General features: G+C 38.3%; 1 protein-coding gene across 11 annotated transcripts in view; it reads left to right on the top strand.

Annotated features, from left to right (window-relative positions):
- DOCK10 (dedicator of cytokinesis 10) overlaps positions 1-17,342 on the top strand; it is a 248,355-nt gene that overhangs the window by 212,723 nt on the left and 18,290 nt on the right. For 8 of the 11 annotated variants that reach the window (XM_074963916.1, XM_074963908.1, XM_074963911.1 and 5 more), the window contains 8 exons: positions 751-933; positions 1,557-1,667; positions 5,168-5,383; positions 6,159-6,216; positions 6,569-6,667; positions 9,436-9,542; positions 10,772-10,894; positions 12,644-12,757. In XM_074963916.1, the coding sequence (XP_074820017.1) occupies positions 751-933; positions 1,557-1,667; positions 5,168-5,383; positions 6,159-6,216; positions 6,569-6,667; positions 9,436-9,542; positions 10,772-10,894; positions 12,644-12,757 (1,011 nt within the window). The remainder of the gene's footprint in view (positions 1-750; positions 934-1,556; positions 1,668-5,167; positions 5,384-6,158; positions 6,217-6,568; positions 6,668-9,435; positions 9,543-10,771; positions 10,895-12,643; positions 12,758-17,342) is intronic. The other 3 variants (XM_074963913.1, XM_074963915.1, XM_074963919.1) reach the window with 1 other exon arrangement.

Genomic DNA, 17,342 nt, shown 5'->3' on the forward strand with positions numbered 1-17,342 from the left:
TAGCCCTCTCTCCTTACCTCCTCCTCCCCTTACACCCCCTCCCCCAGAATGTTTCCAATTTTTGGTTTGAAATAACTTTTTGTTTTGAAATTTATTTTAAATGTCTTTATATAAATTCAAAAACGTTTTAAAAATGCTCAAATTGAAATGTTGTATTTCAGGTCAACTGAAACATTTAATTCAATCCAAAACGTTTTTTTTTTTAACTTTTGGATTCACCAATATTTTGGAATTTTTGTTTTCAGTCCAACTGAAATGATTTTTTTTAACCTTTCCATACTTCCACAAAACATCCATTATTTCCTCAGCTGTAGTGCTATTCCAAACTTTTTTCTCCTCACTGGTCAGCTTTTATAATGGTGTCTGAACTCTCCCCACTTCCCTTGACTATGCTATTTTCATTGCCACTGCTGCACCTCACTATGCTTTCAGTGCACATGATGATATTTGTGCATCAAATTCAAATTTGGAAGGTTAATTTGACTGATGCTTTGTACACAACAGGTTTTGGTTAATGCTTTGTACATAACTTGCACACGCCGTTTTCACTTACTTTCATTTTTACACAGAAGAGAATGCTTAGCTAGTGGCAGATGTTTTTGCTAGACACTGGATGTCTGAGAGAGAGGCTTGTTGTCAATGAAAGTTTGAAACAATGTTTGAACAATGAAAGTTTGAACGTTGATTCAAAATGAATGTAGCAGGGAGTGGGAGAAGTGCTAAACATTTTTGACATTTTTTTCCCTGTAGTTTCCTCCAGCATTTTTTCAAGGGCAAGCAGACATGTGTGGATCATTCTGCTATGAAATCCTGAAATGCTGTAACCATAGGTCACGGTCAACTCAAACAGAGGCATCTGCTCTTCTTTATTTTTTCATGAGAAAGAACTTTGAATTTAACAAGCAGAAGTCAATAGTCAGGTCCCATCTACAGGTGAGTGAAGTGTAAGAAGCACTTTAAACAATATATACGGGCTATATAAAATATTCCACTGAAATGACTCTTTGAATTCTGCAAATCACAGTTTCTCTGTGTCATTCTAATTTTTCTGGCATGTCTGAAAACATTGGGCCATATTCACCAGTTCTTTCCAGCTGTTTTGCTTTGTGCTGGTGATGCAAAACAGCTGCAAACTTAGCTAACTGGCCAGTTAAATCACGTTTATGGCTTCGTTGCATCAGAGGCACAGCACATAGCTGATGGAGCAAATCTGACCCAGTGTGTCAACAGTGTGGGCTTAATTTACCTCTCTAATTTTACAGCAGTGTGATTCAATCAGTACAGATACATGAACGTAAAACTGGAGTAATACAGTGATGAGACGGGATCTCACATTTTAAAATGTAAACAAGTATAAACATATAGAAGATGATTTGTTATTTATATTTATATATTTGCTTATATTTTGTCTTGTTAAAATATTTTGGAAAGCCCTTTTCTCTCACCCTATCAGTTCCACCTCTTGCTGGTTTTTTAAAGCAGAGAATTAAAACTATGTCCAAACTTTGCTTTTCGTTAATAACCATACACTGTTCTTTGTTCCTCTTCACCTATAGCTCATCAAAGCTGTAAGCCAACTGATCGCAGATGCAGGGATTGGTGGATCTCGGTTTCAGCATTCACTTGCAATTATAAATAATTTTGCTAATGGAGACAAGCAGATGAAAGTAAGAAAGGTTTTGTGTCTATCATTACCTGTTATAGATGACTGAATGATAGGAAGAACTGATTCACAAATACCTTCATGAATAAAAGGACTGACTTAGTTTTTCATGGTTCGTGTTATTATTTTCTCAAATAGTCAGGCAACTGCCAGGAACTTAGGTAAATGTTTGTGAATCCCAAAATCTTAATAAATATAGCATGAAAGTTTATACATCTGAACTTATTATTTGTTAAAAGAAAAGGAGTACTTGTGGCACCTTAGAGACTAACCAATTTATTTGAGCATAAGCTTTCGTGAGCTACAGCTCACTTCATCGGATGCATACTGTGGAAAGTACAGAAGATCTTTTTATACACACAAACCATGAAAAAATGGGTGTTTACCACTACAAAAGGTTTTCTTTCACCCCACACCCCACTCTCCTGCTGGTAATAGATTATCTAAAGTGATCACTCTCCTTACAATGTGTATGATAATCAAGGTGGGCCATTTCCAGCACAAATCCAGGGTTTAACAAGAACGTCGGGGGGGGGGGGGGGGGTAGGAAAAAACAAGGGGAAATAGGTTACCTTGCATAATGACTTAGCCACTCCCAGTCTCTATTCAAGCCTAAGTTAGTTGTATCCAATTTGCAAATGAATTCCAATTCAACAGTCTCTCGCTGGAGTCTGGTATTGAAGTTTTTCTGTTGTAATATCGCAACTTTCATGTCTGTAATCGCGTTACCAGAGAGATTGAAGTGTTCTCTGACTGGTTTATGAATGTTATAATTCTTGACATCTGATTTGTGTCCATTTATTCTTTTACGTAGAGACTGTCCAGTTTGACCAATGTACATGGCAGAGGGGCATTGCTGGCACATGATGGCATATATCACATTGGTGGATGTGCAGGTGAACGAGCCTCTGATAGTGTGGCTGATGTTATTAGGCCCTATGATGGTGTCCCCTGAATAGATATATGGGCACAGTTGGCAATGGGCTTTGTTGCAAGGATAGGTTCCTGGGTTAGTGGTTCTGTTGTGTGGTATGTGGTTGCTGGTGAGTATTGCTTCAGGTTGGGGGGCTGTCTGTCTCCCAAGATTTGTGAGAGTGTTGGGTCATCCTTCAGGATAGGTTGTAGATCCTTAATAATGCGTTGGAGGGGTTTTAGTTGGGGGCTGAAGGTGACGGCTAGTGGCGTTCTGTTATTTTCTTTGTTGGGCCTGTCCTGTAGTAGGTGACTTCTGGGAACTCTTCTGGCTCTATCAATCTGTTTCTTCACTTCCGCAGGTGGGTATTGTAGTTGTAAGAATGCTTGATAGAGATCTTGTAGGTGTTTGTCTCTGTCTGAGGGGTTGGAGCAAATGCGGTTGTATCGCAGAGCTTGGCTGTAGACAATGGATCGTGTGGTGTGGTCAGGGTGAAAGCTGGAGGCATGTAGGTAGGAATAGCGGTCAGTAGGTTTCCGGTATAGGGTGGTGTTTATGTGACCATCGTTTATTAGCACTGTAGTGTCCAGGAAGTGGATCTCTTGTGTGGACTGGACCAGGCTGAGGTTGATGGTGGGATGGAAATTGTTGAAATCATGGTGGAATTCCTCAAGTGCTTCTTTTCCATGGGTCCAGATGATGAAGATGTCATCAATATAGCGCAAGTAGAGTAGGGGCGTTAGGGGACGAGAGCTGAGGAAGCGTTGTTCTAAGTCAGCCATAAAAATGTTGGCATACTGTGGGGCCATGCGGGTACCCATAGCAGTGCCGCTGATTTGAAGGTATACATTGTCCCCAAATGTAAAATAGTTATGGGTAAGGACAAAGTCACAAAGTTCAGCCACCAGGTTAGCCGTGACAAGAACACTATCCCCGATAATGTCACGGCTAACCTGGTGGCTGAACTTTGTGACTTTGTCCTTACATTGTCCCCAAATGTAAAATAGTTATGGGTAAGGAGAAAACCTGGATTTGTGCTGGAAATGGCCCAACTTGATTATCATACACATTGTAAGGAGAGTGATCACTTTAGATAAGCTATTACCAGCAGGAGAGTGGGGTGTGGGGTGAAAGAAAACCTTTTGTAGTGGTAAACACCCATTTTTTCATGGTTTGTGTGTATAAAAAGATCTTCTGTACTTTCCACAGTATGCATCCGATGAAGTGAGCTATAGCTCACGAAAGCTTATGCTCAAATAAATTGGTTAGTCTCTAAGGTGCCACAAGTACTCCTTTTCTTTTTGCGAATACAGACTAACACGGCTGTTACTCTGAAACCTGTTATTATTTGTTATTCACTATTTGTTACTCTCCTTTTGAAAATGTTTCACTCATCCAATCATGGAGCAGAAATTATGCCGTATGACCAGTGAAACACCATGAATAGCATGTAGTTGAAGTTAACAGTTCCCAAATGATATTTAGGCTATAAATTATTCTTCCAACTATTTAGCAAATACTTATGAATAATACATATGTTAATAGAAAATCCAGAATGGTTTGTGAACAATTTGCTAACCCAAAATAAGGGGTTTAACTCCTAATAAGTATTATTTTAAAAACTGTTTAGACCCCACTCTGCTAAATATATTACAATACAGTTTTCAATCACAACTTGGGTATTTTTATAAGCTCTTGTCAAATGCTTTTCAAGAAACATTTTCAACTTTATATTTATGGGGCTTACTCTCCTTTCACTAACAGTGGTGTAAATCAGGAGTAAGTCCATTGAAGTCAATAGTTACACGGATGTAAAATTAGTGTAAGTAACATGGGAGTCTCGCCTGTATTTGATTTTGTTAAAGGGCAGCTTTGATCTTCTTTGATCTGCTAATCTTGTATCTGTGTGTTCTGCTTTTGTAGCATTCTCTGCCCTGCCAATCAAAAGAAAGGCGCAATTTTATTTTTCTCTGTCGTTATGCTCTCTACACCTATGCAAAAAAACAAACACAAACAAAACCCTGAATATCAGAATTTATTATTGTCCATCTCAAAAAGAAAAACAGCAGAACTGACATAAATATTTTGAGGAATAATCTATGATCTGGCTGATAGGAAGACCAAATTTTTATCGTGTGGTTTGAAATGGCTGAGATACCATTTTTCACACTGAATACTACCTTCTGCCATTAACGTTAGTGAGGCTACCTGTGGAGTTAAGGTATTACTTGCATCAGTAAATGTATCCAAATCTGGAAATAAATTTAGCAGCCCTTTACAAACATATGATCATATTTTTGCTTATTACCCCAGCCTCAGTCTGTTGACTTGAGTGGAATTACTCCATATAGACAGTGATGTAACTGAAATCAGAATATAGACTAGGGTTTCTAATGGATGCTGTGACACATCAGTAAATAAACGGCAGAGAACTGTGTAAAATATGTAAATATAATGGGACTATGAGCATGATCTAAATAGGAGTCTATCCATTGACTTCAGGCCCAGTCACCAGTGATACTATAGTTTAACATGATAAAAGTATGGCTTTGTAGGCCTTTTCTCTGATTCGTTGCTTATCTTTTCCAAAGAACAGTCACTTTCCAGCAGAGGTGAAAGACCTGACCAAACGCATCAGGACAGTTTTAATGGCCACAGCGCAGATGAAGGAACATGAGAAAGACCCAGAGATGCTTGTAGACCTGCAGTACAGCCTAGCAAACTCATATGCCAGTACACCTGAATTACGAAGGACTTGGCTTGAAAACATGGCCAAGATTCATGCTAGAAATGGAGATTTATCAGAGGTAATTTACGTAAGACAAAGAAATCAGTCTGTATTTAGATTGAGATCTACAGATGAAAAGCACTCTATAAAAACTCGGTATAATTAATTATGATTATTATCATCTAAGCTAAATATGCAGTTTCCCTCAAGATGACTAAAATAAGATGTGGACTGGGTTGAAGAATGCCTGAATATGCTGTATATTACAGGCTATATAACAGGAATTAACCATGACTAGCTGACACATTGCTAAGCATGATTTGTTCTTGTCTACAGTGACCACAAGGTCATTGCCAGCATCATGTTAGCTAATTCAACTGTTAAAATTGTGTTTAAACCATGTAATTTCCTAATGAAGACAAAACTATGTAGTTTCCATTCCCTTCTGGGTTGTTCGTTTTTCAGCACAGGAGATGATCTGGGCCAAAGCAAAAAAATTTCTTTTTGGCAAAAATGTTATTTGTATTAAATTGATTAATTGAACCGCAAGATCTTAGCCCAATAATATCTTGTTTCCAAAGTAACCATGTATTTTCTATGGGTCAGATCCTGACGCTCTTGTTTAACCCTTGCTCTATACGTACATAGGCGAAACTCCTATTAAAATCAATGATCGTTTTGCCTGAGTAAGGACTTTGATATTTGACCTGTGATTTCTTCAAATTGTCAAACTAAGTTTGTTTCCCCTTTTCCAAAACATATTCCAAAAATGAAGAGGGTTTCTGACCCTCAGCAAACTAATAATGCAAGATCTGGGGTGTACTTTAATATATTTATATGGTCTCTGGTTTCAGGCTGCTATGTGCTATATCCATATAGCTGCCCTCATTGCAGAATACCTGAAAAGAAAGGGTAAGTTCAATGTATTCAAATGCAATAATTAATGTAGAGAATTATACAACTGTTGTACATTATACAACTGTTATACATTTTGCAACTGTTTTATTTCATTCAGATCACATTTGTGTTCTTTTCAAGATATCCTGCTGCTTGTACCCTTCACACATGTTTAAAATATGAGGCTAGTAAATTCTTATTGTAACAGCATAATAAAATATGTATTTTATACATAAGAGGTTAATTGAACGTTTAGCTTTTTAGTGCTAAAAGAGAATGCTTAATTTGTTAGTGCGTCATTATTAAATATGCATGTTATTAACACATACCAGTAGCACTATACTAATAACATCTTACACTACCATAGGTTACTGGAAAATGGAAAAGATTTGTACCTCACGTATACTCCTGGAAGATGTTCAAGTCTCTGATAGTAATCTGTTACTAACTACTCACAATGGAGGAAGTGAGTGTTCTAACCATGCCTGTTTATGGGTCAAATAACATCATTTAGGAAATGGAATTACTGCTCTTAAACTGATCTAGTGAAAGAAGATGTTCTCAAAAGGGAAAAGAATTATGTTGCATGATTATGTTTTTAATAGAAAGCAATTAATACTAGGAAATATGTGTGATACTTTTCTGATGCTCATTTTGGTTGGACTATTTAATTATCTTGATGAATTGTATGGTATGTCACTAGTTACAGTGTTTACCAACAATAAGCCATTCTGCTACTGATCCATGCAGGGAACTCCTACTTTAGTCAGTGGGAGTTTTGCACAAAAATACATCATAAAAGGATCCTGTAATTTTCATTTCAAAATGAGATAAACTGCTTAAAAAGGACAATTATACATCATCAATGTCCAATAACAGAAGTAGAAATAAGACCTTGATTGTACAGTCAGAAAAAATTAACATCCAGATAATGATATTATACGTAGTACACGATGGACAGCTTTTTAACTGGAGTTCATTTTCTTCCTTATAATATGATAAAACATTAAAGGCCCAATTCTGCAAGGTGCAGGAGTATCTCTTCCAAGATGGTACATGCCTGTATCTACCACATCAAGTCAAATGGAGCTAAGTCTTGCAGGAGAGACACTGCAGTTTGTATGATTGGGTCTTAGTCCCCCTGCCCCTCTCCCCCCCCCCTTTTTTTTTTTTTACAGTTTATGATAAATCAAGTTTTATGGTTGAACCATTTATTTGGTGTAATAGTGAAATGCCCATGCAGAAAAAAATATGTGATTACATTTTGGATTAAATTCCCTAACTTTGTTAGGTCTTTTGGACCCTCATCCCCAACTGGGTGACTTTTTCTGGCCACGAGAGTTTTATGGCTACATAAAATCACCTGATTTTAGGGGGAAAAATAAAGGAAAAAAAAGAAATGTTGTTGCGGTTACTGTAATGCTGCTCCTCTCAGAATTGATGTTCAAATTAATATATTCAACTTCCCAATCATTTGCAAAACCATTTTCAGGGTCAACAATAATATATTTCCTTTTCACATTAACAGAGAAAACCCATTAAATGCATCGATTAGGGCTAGAATCTATTAAAAGGAGGAAGCGTTAAATTTTTTTTTTAATGTAAAGTCTTCATTTGTACCAAGTCTGAGACGAGTGGAGCCATGTAAAACTCCTACAGAATGTCATTTTTCTGAGGCTTATATAAACATCAGTTGTGTGACTGGGGAGTCAACCTGGCAATGAGACTGATCCTGCTCTTACTGAGGTCTGTGACAAAACTCCCATTTGACCGCAGTGCAAGGAAGATCAGGCCCGATACCTGATTGTCTACACATAATTGCCAGTCTAGATTATTTTACTTAGAGCATAGCAGAGAAATAAAAAATAAGATTTTTTGTCTTTAATTATATTGTTCCTCTGCCAATCTCTGTTAGTTTATTAAACTTACATTTCAGGGTTGTTCTCAGCATGAGCTAGCTGTATAGGCACAGCTTCCATAAAGAATTGCTTCTGTGGAAAAGAGAATAAATATTTTGGGTGTGGGGGAGAATAAGATGTGTGTTTTAGAAAGGAGAGAGTAGTCTGATAGCTCATAAATGGTGAAGTCACATCATCTGCAGGAGTGAGACAAATGTATTAAGGGAAGTATGCTTTTCGTCAAGCGGGGGAGTGTGATAGGAAGTCATGCGTGTAAAGAATGAACAGCTTAAGGGTAATGTCAAAACTCAGAGGCAGTAAAACGTCAAATAAGTCAAAACAAATAGTAATAGCAACCCCTTTGTGGTGTGTGCCTCTGTGTTTCCATGCACAGTGGTACAGTATATTTCACTCTAAATTTAATAGATTACCGTCCTTCAAATTTTTCTGCTGTTAAACTAAACATAATGTAAAGAGAACAGGAGTACTTGTGGCACCTTAGAGACTAACAAATTTATTTGAGCATAAGCTTTCGTGGGCTACAGCCCACTTCATTGTTATTCTCTAAGGTGCCACAAGTACTCCTGTTCTTTTTGCGGATACAGACTAACACGGCTGCTACTCTGAAACCTAAACATCGTGTGTTTCTGAAGTTTGTCTTAACATCACCTTCTCTGGCAGATTTTCCTTTTAAAAAGCACTAAGGTATTAGTGGCCTAAATCACTATGGGCCAGATTCTGCCAGTCTTACTCTTAGTGAATAATACTGTATTTTTTACATAGTCTAGCTGAAAACCACTGAACTACTTACGTGCTTAATTTTATGCACTATGAGTGCTCTCATTGACTTCAGAAGGACTACACATAGTGTGTCAAGTTAAATATGTATGTAAGTCTTTGCAGGGATAAGGGCCGATTGTACTAGTCAACGTGAGTAAGGGTGAGAGACTCTAGCCCTGTAGTAATGCTGTTGTACCATTACTGTAGAATACTATCTTCTATGTGTAGTTTTATATGGGTTGGCAGAGTGATAGAACACAAGTAGAGTAATGACACGCAGAGGAAAGGAGAAGATTTCTCTGAGATCATTGCCGTATGAATACATATTAGTGTATCTGCCTAGACAAGCGGATTTATGCCACAGAGGGAACTTAGAAGAATGTGTCATAAATTCAATCAGTTCCATTTGTGGCGTTCATCACTTAGATTGTAAAAAAATAAAAAAGTAATAATCCTAGCTAAATAAAAGTGGTTGTCATTTTACAACATCCTATAGCCTTTTAAAATCCATGGTTATACAAGTATTAATTAGTATTGTTATGGCTTGTACTTCAAGGCTTATTTTCCATGGGATGGCCAGCTTTTTTAAATATTACCCCAAACATTAAAGAAGAAGGAGCTATGAAAGAAGATTCTGGGATGCAAGATACTCCATATAATGAGGTTAGCAATGGTAGCATTTAAATAATAGTGTTCTGTATTCTTTTAACTTTATTACTTTAAGGGTTTTTTTTTAACTATTTATTTATTTATGAAGTGTTAACCGGTTTATAAATCCTTGTCATGTAAATATCTTTCCTAATTCACCTGATGCCGTTACGTCTGTTAAAATTAGCTTTCTGTATAAAACAGTTTTTCTAGAAAGTTGAACACTATAATGCCTAACTTGAAAACACTGGTACCACCGGAGAGTGGGACAGTCAAAGATAGTTTTGATTACTAAATAAGTTAGAAACGTTTCTTTACTGAATAGGGGGCCAACTGTATGTATTCCATGGCTCTCCCAGTCTTTAAAAGTCTCTGGTTTGTGATATGGGTTAAGATCTGAATTATTTGCAATGGCTGTTATTGGTGAGGGAAAAAGAACTTTTCTTTAGTTCTATCCCAAACCTGTAGTGTAGCCTTTGCTAAAAGATACGCATATGTTTCTGGAGGGCAATAACATTTTTATATGATACCTGCGCACATTATAAATGTGATAAACTATATTAAGGGATCACTTTACCCAGTGCAGACTCCTTTCACCTTAAATATGGCAACTGTTTAACAATGCACAATAAAGCCACAAAAACATCCAATTTAAATAACTGGGGTGGAATTTTAGCTTGACGGATTGTAAAATACCAGAATTGGAATATGGGGAGGAAACCCTGACTAAAACATCCCTCTGCTTCTCCAAAAAAGTGCCAGGGGGTCTTTTTCTGTCTACAAATGTTTTATATCTCATCCATTAACTTGCTAATGGCTCTGATGGAAGAGTGCTAGTGATCCAGTAGGTAGCACCACTTTCTGTATCACCTGTGGGTTCTTCAAATGCCCAAGCACTGACTGAACCAGCCTGGCATTACTTCTCTTGTGGTAGCTTGCAGAAGCATGGCACCAGGTGGTATGGCTGCAGATATATGATAGCTGGTGGTTTCTGAAGCTTTAGGAATTTCTTATTTTGGGCATTTTGAATCTTTAAAGTGGAACTTAGTCCTACATGAGACTGTAGCAGGTTGCCAAATGATTTTCACCAATTTCTTACTAAACTTCTTATGACTATATTAACCTACTGTATAGAAGAAATCATATTGAAATAAAACAATGTGTATGTACTGTTGATGTCATCATAATTACCAAATGCTATCAACAAGCAAGTCACCACAGAATTTTCATTTGTGGGATTACAGAATATCCTTGTGAAGCAGCTGGAGTTATGTGTTGAATACCTGTGGAAGTCTGAAAGATATGAACTGATTGCTGGAGTTAACAAGCCTATCATTGCTGTATTTGAGAAACAAAGAGATTTTAAAGTAAGCTGGGTTTCCAATTAAAATTTCTGTCTTAAAAAAACAAAGAGTAGCAGGAAAACACAGACTAGTGTTGTTCTTTGAATTGGCATATTTCAATTTTATTTTAATATTGCTGGAGGGTTTTCTTTCGTCTTTTGATGACTGAGTTAAAAATATCTTGTCTGAAGCCTGTGCGAGGTTATGGAAACCCTGTGAAAATACATTTTCTATGGTTTCTGTAGCTCTGAGATCCCATAGATATAGTTTTCATTATTCAGACCTACGTTAGTAAAATTACCATATACTGTCACCTGTGAAGGTAGTGACCAAACATTGTTCCATCTTCATGGCTATTCTATAGCCTACATGAAATGAGTATATTGGCTTTTAGCTCAGTTCCAAGAGAATTGGGGTCCAGATCACTATAATGACTGATGCCCTGACATGCAATGAGCTCAAAAAGTGAGCAGGCTCCTGTGCCTATTTGAAGTTCATTGCAGGATTGCGGTCTAAACAATCCCCTTTTAGGCAGTCAAAGCAGAAAGATTAACTGGATGGGGGGAAAAAAGTATCTACTCTCTAACCCACAAAGCTGATCCCACCAGCTCAGGGTTTGGGTACACTGGTGGGACAGAGGATGGAAATTCACATTGCTATCACCTATGCTTTACCTGTGCCATGAATGAATGAAGGGCTTTGCTTTCAAATCCTGTTCCTTTCATAGGCACTAAAATCACACTTGCAAATTTCTTCAGACAAATGAACCTGTAAAGCTCATTAAAACCATAATATTGTTGTCTGGTGAAATTATATCAAAATTCTAGCTGTTTTTTATTTAGAGATTTTAGTCTATGTCTAGCATTATATGACCCTTCTAGAGGTCTATTCTTATTTTTACAAATCCTTCGACCAACTGAATAGGAATTGCTATATGCATTTATCAGAGAGTTGATTTTTAGCAGTGAAAATGTTTAGATATGCCTAAGCATCAAAATAACCAAAATTACAGGATAAAGGATTTAATTTTGAAATTATTCCATGTTTGCTTTTGTTTTTCTTTAATTTCAAGTAGAAAAGCAATTACTTAATAATAATCCAAGTCATTGATTTCCTTGTTTAAACTGGAAAAAAGTAACAGCATGGGATGTAATTTAGGAAGCATGGCCCCAGTGCAAAACACGGCTTTTACCAGAAGTTCACACTATGATGATAAAGTTATAGAATAACTGAAACTGAGAAGGAGTAAGGACTGTATCCAACCAAAATACCCTGGAGTTGATTCTGGCTTGCGATGGCGTATAAGGGCAGTAGTGCTCTATCTGATGGTGGGGGCGGTTTGGTGCAAAAGTGGTATAAAGAGACTCCTGATGCCCGCCCCGAGGCTGCCCCTTCTGTGCTGTGTCTCTCAGGATGTGCTCTTAATTCCATTCCATGTCCACTGAATCGCAGTTCAGTAATCAGGATGAGTAGCCTCGTCACTGGCCATCTAGATGTGGGGGGACCATCCCATTTCTTTTTCTACACGTTGGGACAGACTTATACTGTAACTCTTTCCTTATGGAGCTATGCAAGAAGGCTACTACCAACCTAAAACTGTGTGGCCAGGAGAAGGCAGGAGTCTTGAAATTGACCTCTTGCAGCTGCTACTGAGAATAAAGAAGGTAGCCACCTCCACATGATTGGAAATTCTATGGAGGCAAATTTAGCCTGAATAAAGCCTTTAAAAATATTAATTTTACATTGCACTTCTTCTGTTTCCTTTTACCTTAGAGACTGTCAGATCTGTACTATGACATCCATCGATCATATCTGAAGGTTGCAGAAGTAGTGAATTCTGAGAAACGTTTGTTCGGGCGATACTATCGTGTTGCTTTTTATGGACAGGTACGTTAGCCTCAGATTTCGTGTGTAAGTCCTTGTATCTATAGATATAAAAGTGCACATTTTGGGAAAATCATTCTGGACACACTTTTCTTAAGGAAATTAAACTAGGCAAACGCGGTCAACAATGAAACTACGTTGTAATAGTTCATTAAAAAGCCTGGGCTGAGCCCAGAAGTCTTTACTTTAAGTCAGTGTAAATTGTTAGAATGGATTTACACTGGTGCGATTGAGAGCAGAATTTGCACCTCAATTTCTAGTCATTCCTTACTCAGGCTAAGCTGATTTTGTAGTCAAGGTCAGTGATGTTTTGTGTGATAAGAATTTAATAAATCCTAGTAATGACCTCAGTATTCAGTCCCATCTTTCTAAGCACCATAAACTAGAGCTGTGAACAGTAGCTAATTTGTTGCATTTCTTCCTGACTTTCTGACCTTTGCTTTTCAGCCCCTTCTGATTCTATGCAATATGCTATACAGTAGTTTTATGCAATCTACTGTGCTTTAGCCTGTTCAGAGCAATCCCTGTGGCATGAATTTACGCTTTTTCCCACTGGAAACCCTTGTGGGAGGCCAGCATGTTCCTTTAAGACATGTTTGGCAACCTTGCAATTTCCATTTCTCTGTAATAATAAGGTGTGTAAACAACAGATTGATATGAATCATTCTGTTTGCTAATTAGTTTTTAATGCTCTTTTCTTCTTTTGGTCTTATTCAAGGCTGTGGTAAGTTCTCTGTTCTCTTGCATGCTTTCTTTAATTCTTCTCACTCATCCTCCCCTGTCCCCGGTACTGTTTACTTAACCTTAACTGTTTGTGCTTTTCACTATTCAATGTGGCAGATTAAATAACATTGCTTCATTCATTGTCACATCTTGCAAACTAATTTTTGTTTGTTTGGTTTCCCTGAATTACAAAAATGTATCCATCACCATGCTGAATCCATGGGCCCTACTGCCAGTGACCTCAGCGAGAGCGTTGCTATTGACTTCATTGGGAGCAGAACTGCACCCCGTGTTTCTTCTGGTGAAATGTTTATTGTAGCTCTAATTTTAAGTGCAAAATTGTGCACTAGGCTTAAGCAGCTACTCAATGGAGTAAAAAGAAAAGGAGTACTTGTGGCACCTTAGAGACTAACCAATTTATTTGAGCATAAGCTTTCGTGAGCTACATCTCACTTCATCGGATGCATAAAGTGGAAAATGCAGTGAGGATGTTTTATACACACAGACCATGAAAAACTGGGTGTTTATCACTTCAAAAGGTTTTCTCTCCCCCCACCCCACTCTCCTGCTGGTAATAGCTTATCTAAGATCACTTCAGGTGCAAGGGGGAAAAGCAAAGTGCAGCCTATAAAGGACTGCCGTGACTTACTTTCCCCCACCTTTCTAAGAAAGAGGGAAGCAGGGGAGGCATTGTGACTCTGAAGTCACAGTTCCTTCCCAAGGCAATTCCTGGGGCAGTGCAACTACATGCCAGTCTTCAGTAAAGGATGAGCCTTAAGTTTAAAACTAGTCCTGCATGAGTAGCTGAGCTGCTCTCAAACAAACAGGATTAAAATCTCCATTACAATGCAAAGGCTTTTCTGCAGCCAGTGAAACAAGGGCAACTTCATTTAAACAGCCTTAGTGATATAAAGAATATGATTGTTTTGCAAACAAATGCCGCTTGGTTTATACGCTGGAGCATGCTTAATTTAAGCTGTGAACAAACACATGGCTTTAAAATACATTCATGGAATTTTTAGTTTCACTAAGAAGTAAAGAGCTTTCATGTTGTGGGAGGAGAAGTTGGCCTCGATTGTTCCTAACAAAGCCCCAGTGACAAAAGATAGGAGTGTAATGTGAAATTAAAGGTAAGTGCTTTAAAAGAACAATGATGGGTAATAGCATTTACCAGGGGAAATCTGAAGTGCACTTGGTCAAAGAACATCCCTTGGATGCAAACGGTTTACAAATATTCTCAGCACCATATTATCAACCGTACATGACAACCTTAGAAATAAGGCCTGATCTGAAAGGGAAAAAATCAATCCATTTCCATTTGTGGCTTTTGCCTGCATACTTTTCCCTCCGAAAAGTATCCTTTTTGTAATTCTCTAAACTCCTTTGCCCCACATGCCAATAACTTCCATTTTCATTATACACCTTAGACTTTTTCATCCATTCATTGCCAAGAGTATTTGAAAACCTCAATAATGAAAGGTTATTTTGATCTTGCTTAAATTAATTTAAAACTGTATAGACACATTCTTTTTTGTACTTTAGGCCGGCAGGCAGACTAAGTACCCTTTACATCTAAGTGATACCAAATCCAAACTTTACAAAATTAGACACCCAAATCCTTATTTAGGCATCTGTTATTCTTCAGAAGTGCTGAGCATCGGCAGCTACTATTGACTTCACTGTTGTATTCGCGGTGGAAGTTGTGGCATGTTCAGCATTTCTGAAAATCAGGGACTTTTATTTAAGCACCTCCATATGGATTTGGGTGCCTAGCCTGAGGTTTTAAAATGCTGGACGACAATATCATAGGTATTTAGCCATATAAGCAAAAAGTTCTAACAAAAATATAGTGAAAAAGTAACTTTTCAATAAAACTACAGACGTTTAGACTGATGTAAATTTATGAAAATTGCTCTATTCAGTATAATATAACTGCGATACAATAGAGTGAAAATCAGCATTTAAAAATTAAACACCTATTCAAAAGTGGCAGAAACATCATAATGCAAAATACTTACTTATCCTCTGAGTAGCAGGAGCATGACGTCCCACATTTGTATTTCTCCCCTGCAACAAAAACTACCCATAGAGGGCAGATTGGATAAAATACTCTTCGAACAGTGCAGCTCCTTGGTGTGTGCGTTCTGTGTTGACACCAAGTGAGGATTTCAGAGGTTCACAGTGAAATTTTAAAATTGCACTATTTTAACCCTGTCTGAACAATGGACAAAAATCACTCTATAGTATTTTCCAGTGTATCTGACAGATTCGCCAGCCATAAAAAATGGGCACAATTCTGATTGCCTTTGGGTGTCAAGATTATAATCAAATCTACAGTAACTTTACATGGGAGCTCTGGCTTCTCCGTGGTGCAGACCTCTTAAATGCGCCCCCCAAGTTCTCAAGCGCAGCCATTCTATAGGAGAAAATCTGCACTGGCATCTGAAAATCCACAGTTCCACCTGCAAGGGCCAAGATTCTACCGGGTGTGTTGGAGGTCTCTGCAGATGGATTCCATTGCTGCTAGAGCCCTCAGGAGAAATTGTAGTGCACATGTGAACCAACAGCTCTGCCATCCTTAGAAGGGGTGAAGCTCTGCAGCCCCGTTGGCTGGGGTGGTGATCATGATCAGTGCTCCCTTTTAGATAGCTAACACCCACAGGAGCTCCACAATGGGATCTCACCAGCCCCTTGGAAGTTCTTATAGGCCCCAAACTTTTTGTGCACCTGTGCAAGGGCCAGCTAAAATTTGCTCCCAATACCTGTACCTGCATGTGCAAATCAGCATTGGAAAGGTTAGGTCCCTACTTGCCTTGGAATAATGCAGGTTTTAACAATGCAGAACTGCACATTCTGATTTAGCTGATACAGTTAAGGAAGCCCACTCAATGACCCTTTAAGTCTTTTCATTTAGTCACAGCTGCATAGTACTTGCTACTACTTCAGCACAGCACAACTGTGACTGAGCAATGAGATACCCCAAGATTTGTGCCTATTTATTAAAACCTGAGATTTCTGATAAAGCCAATAAAAACTTGGCTTCCCTTCTGCATTTCAGTGACCTATGTTATCTTCACTGAGCGGGTAGTTAGATTACAAAATGAATTCAGATAAATTCGTCTTTCCCAATGCAGCTAGGAATTTCTCTGCTTTCAACAATGCACACTGCAAGACGCATTTACACATTATCAGGCTTCTGCATCGACTAGAGCATAGAAGCAGTTTATTCCAAGAGGGGCTGTTGGCTCCCCAGTAAGATATAGGACTGGTGAGCAAAGTTTCATTAAGCTGGTTCAGCTTGACTTTGGTTGAATAGATCCCAACGGGTCACAAATGGGGGCTGCTCTTTCTTCCCAAAAGCACTATGAGTTCTGCCAACGGCATTCAGCACTGGGGAGGTGGTGAGACACTATGGCCTTCTGCACCAGCAATGTGCTAATGAGACCCAGCTCAACGTCTCATTTCCAGACAGTGCCATGATTCAGATATCTGAGCACCTGTGCAAGATAAGTGCCTGGATGAATTGTAGCTAGCTCAGACTCAGTATGGACAGATCTGATGTGTTGCTGGTAGGAGAAAAAAAGAAATTCAAGACCATAAGAACAGCTCTGAATTCTCTTACCAATTGTCAAAGTCATATTGACCAATTGTCAAGGTCAAGGCCTCAGTGTCCTGTCGTATTTGTTGCTAGTTCTTCACACCCAAAAAAGCCATGAATGCCTGAAATATTGTCTCCATCTTTGGCTGGTTAGGATACTGTGCCCTTTTCTATCTGATCTGAACCCAGCAATGACAAACCCATGCCTTCATCACCTTCAGGCTATACTACTGCGGTGCATTCTGCCTGGAACTGACCATAAAAGCC

Source organism: Natator depressus, chromosome 9 (assembly GCF_965152275.1).
Source record: "Natator depressus isolate rNatDep1 chromosome 9, rNatDep2.hap1, whole genome shotgun sequence".
NCBI lineage: Eukaryota > Metazoa > Chordata > Testudines > Cheloniidae > Natator > Natator depressus.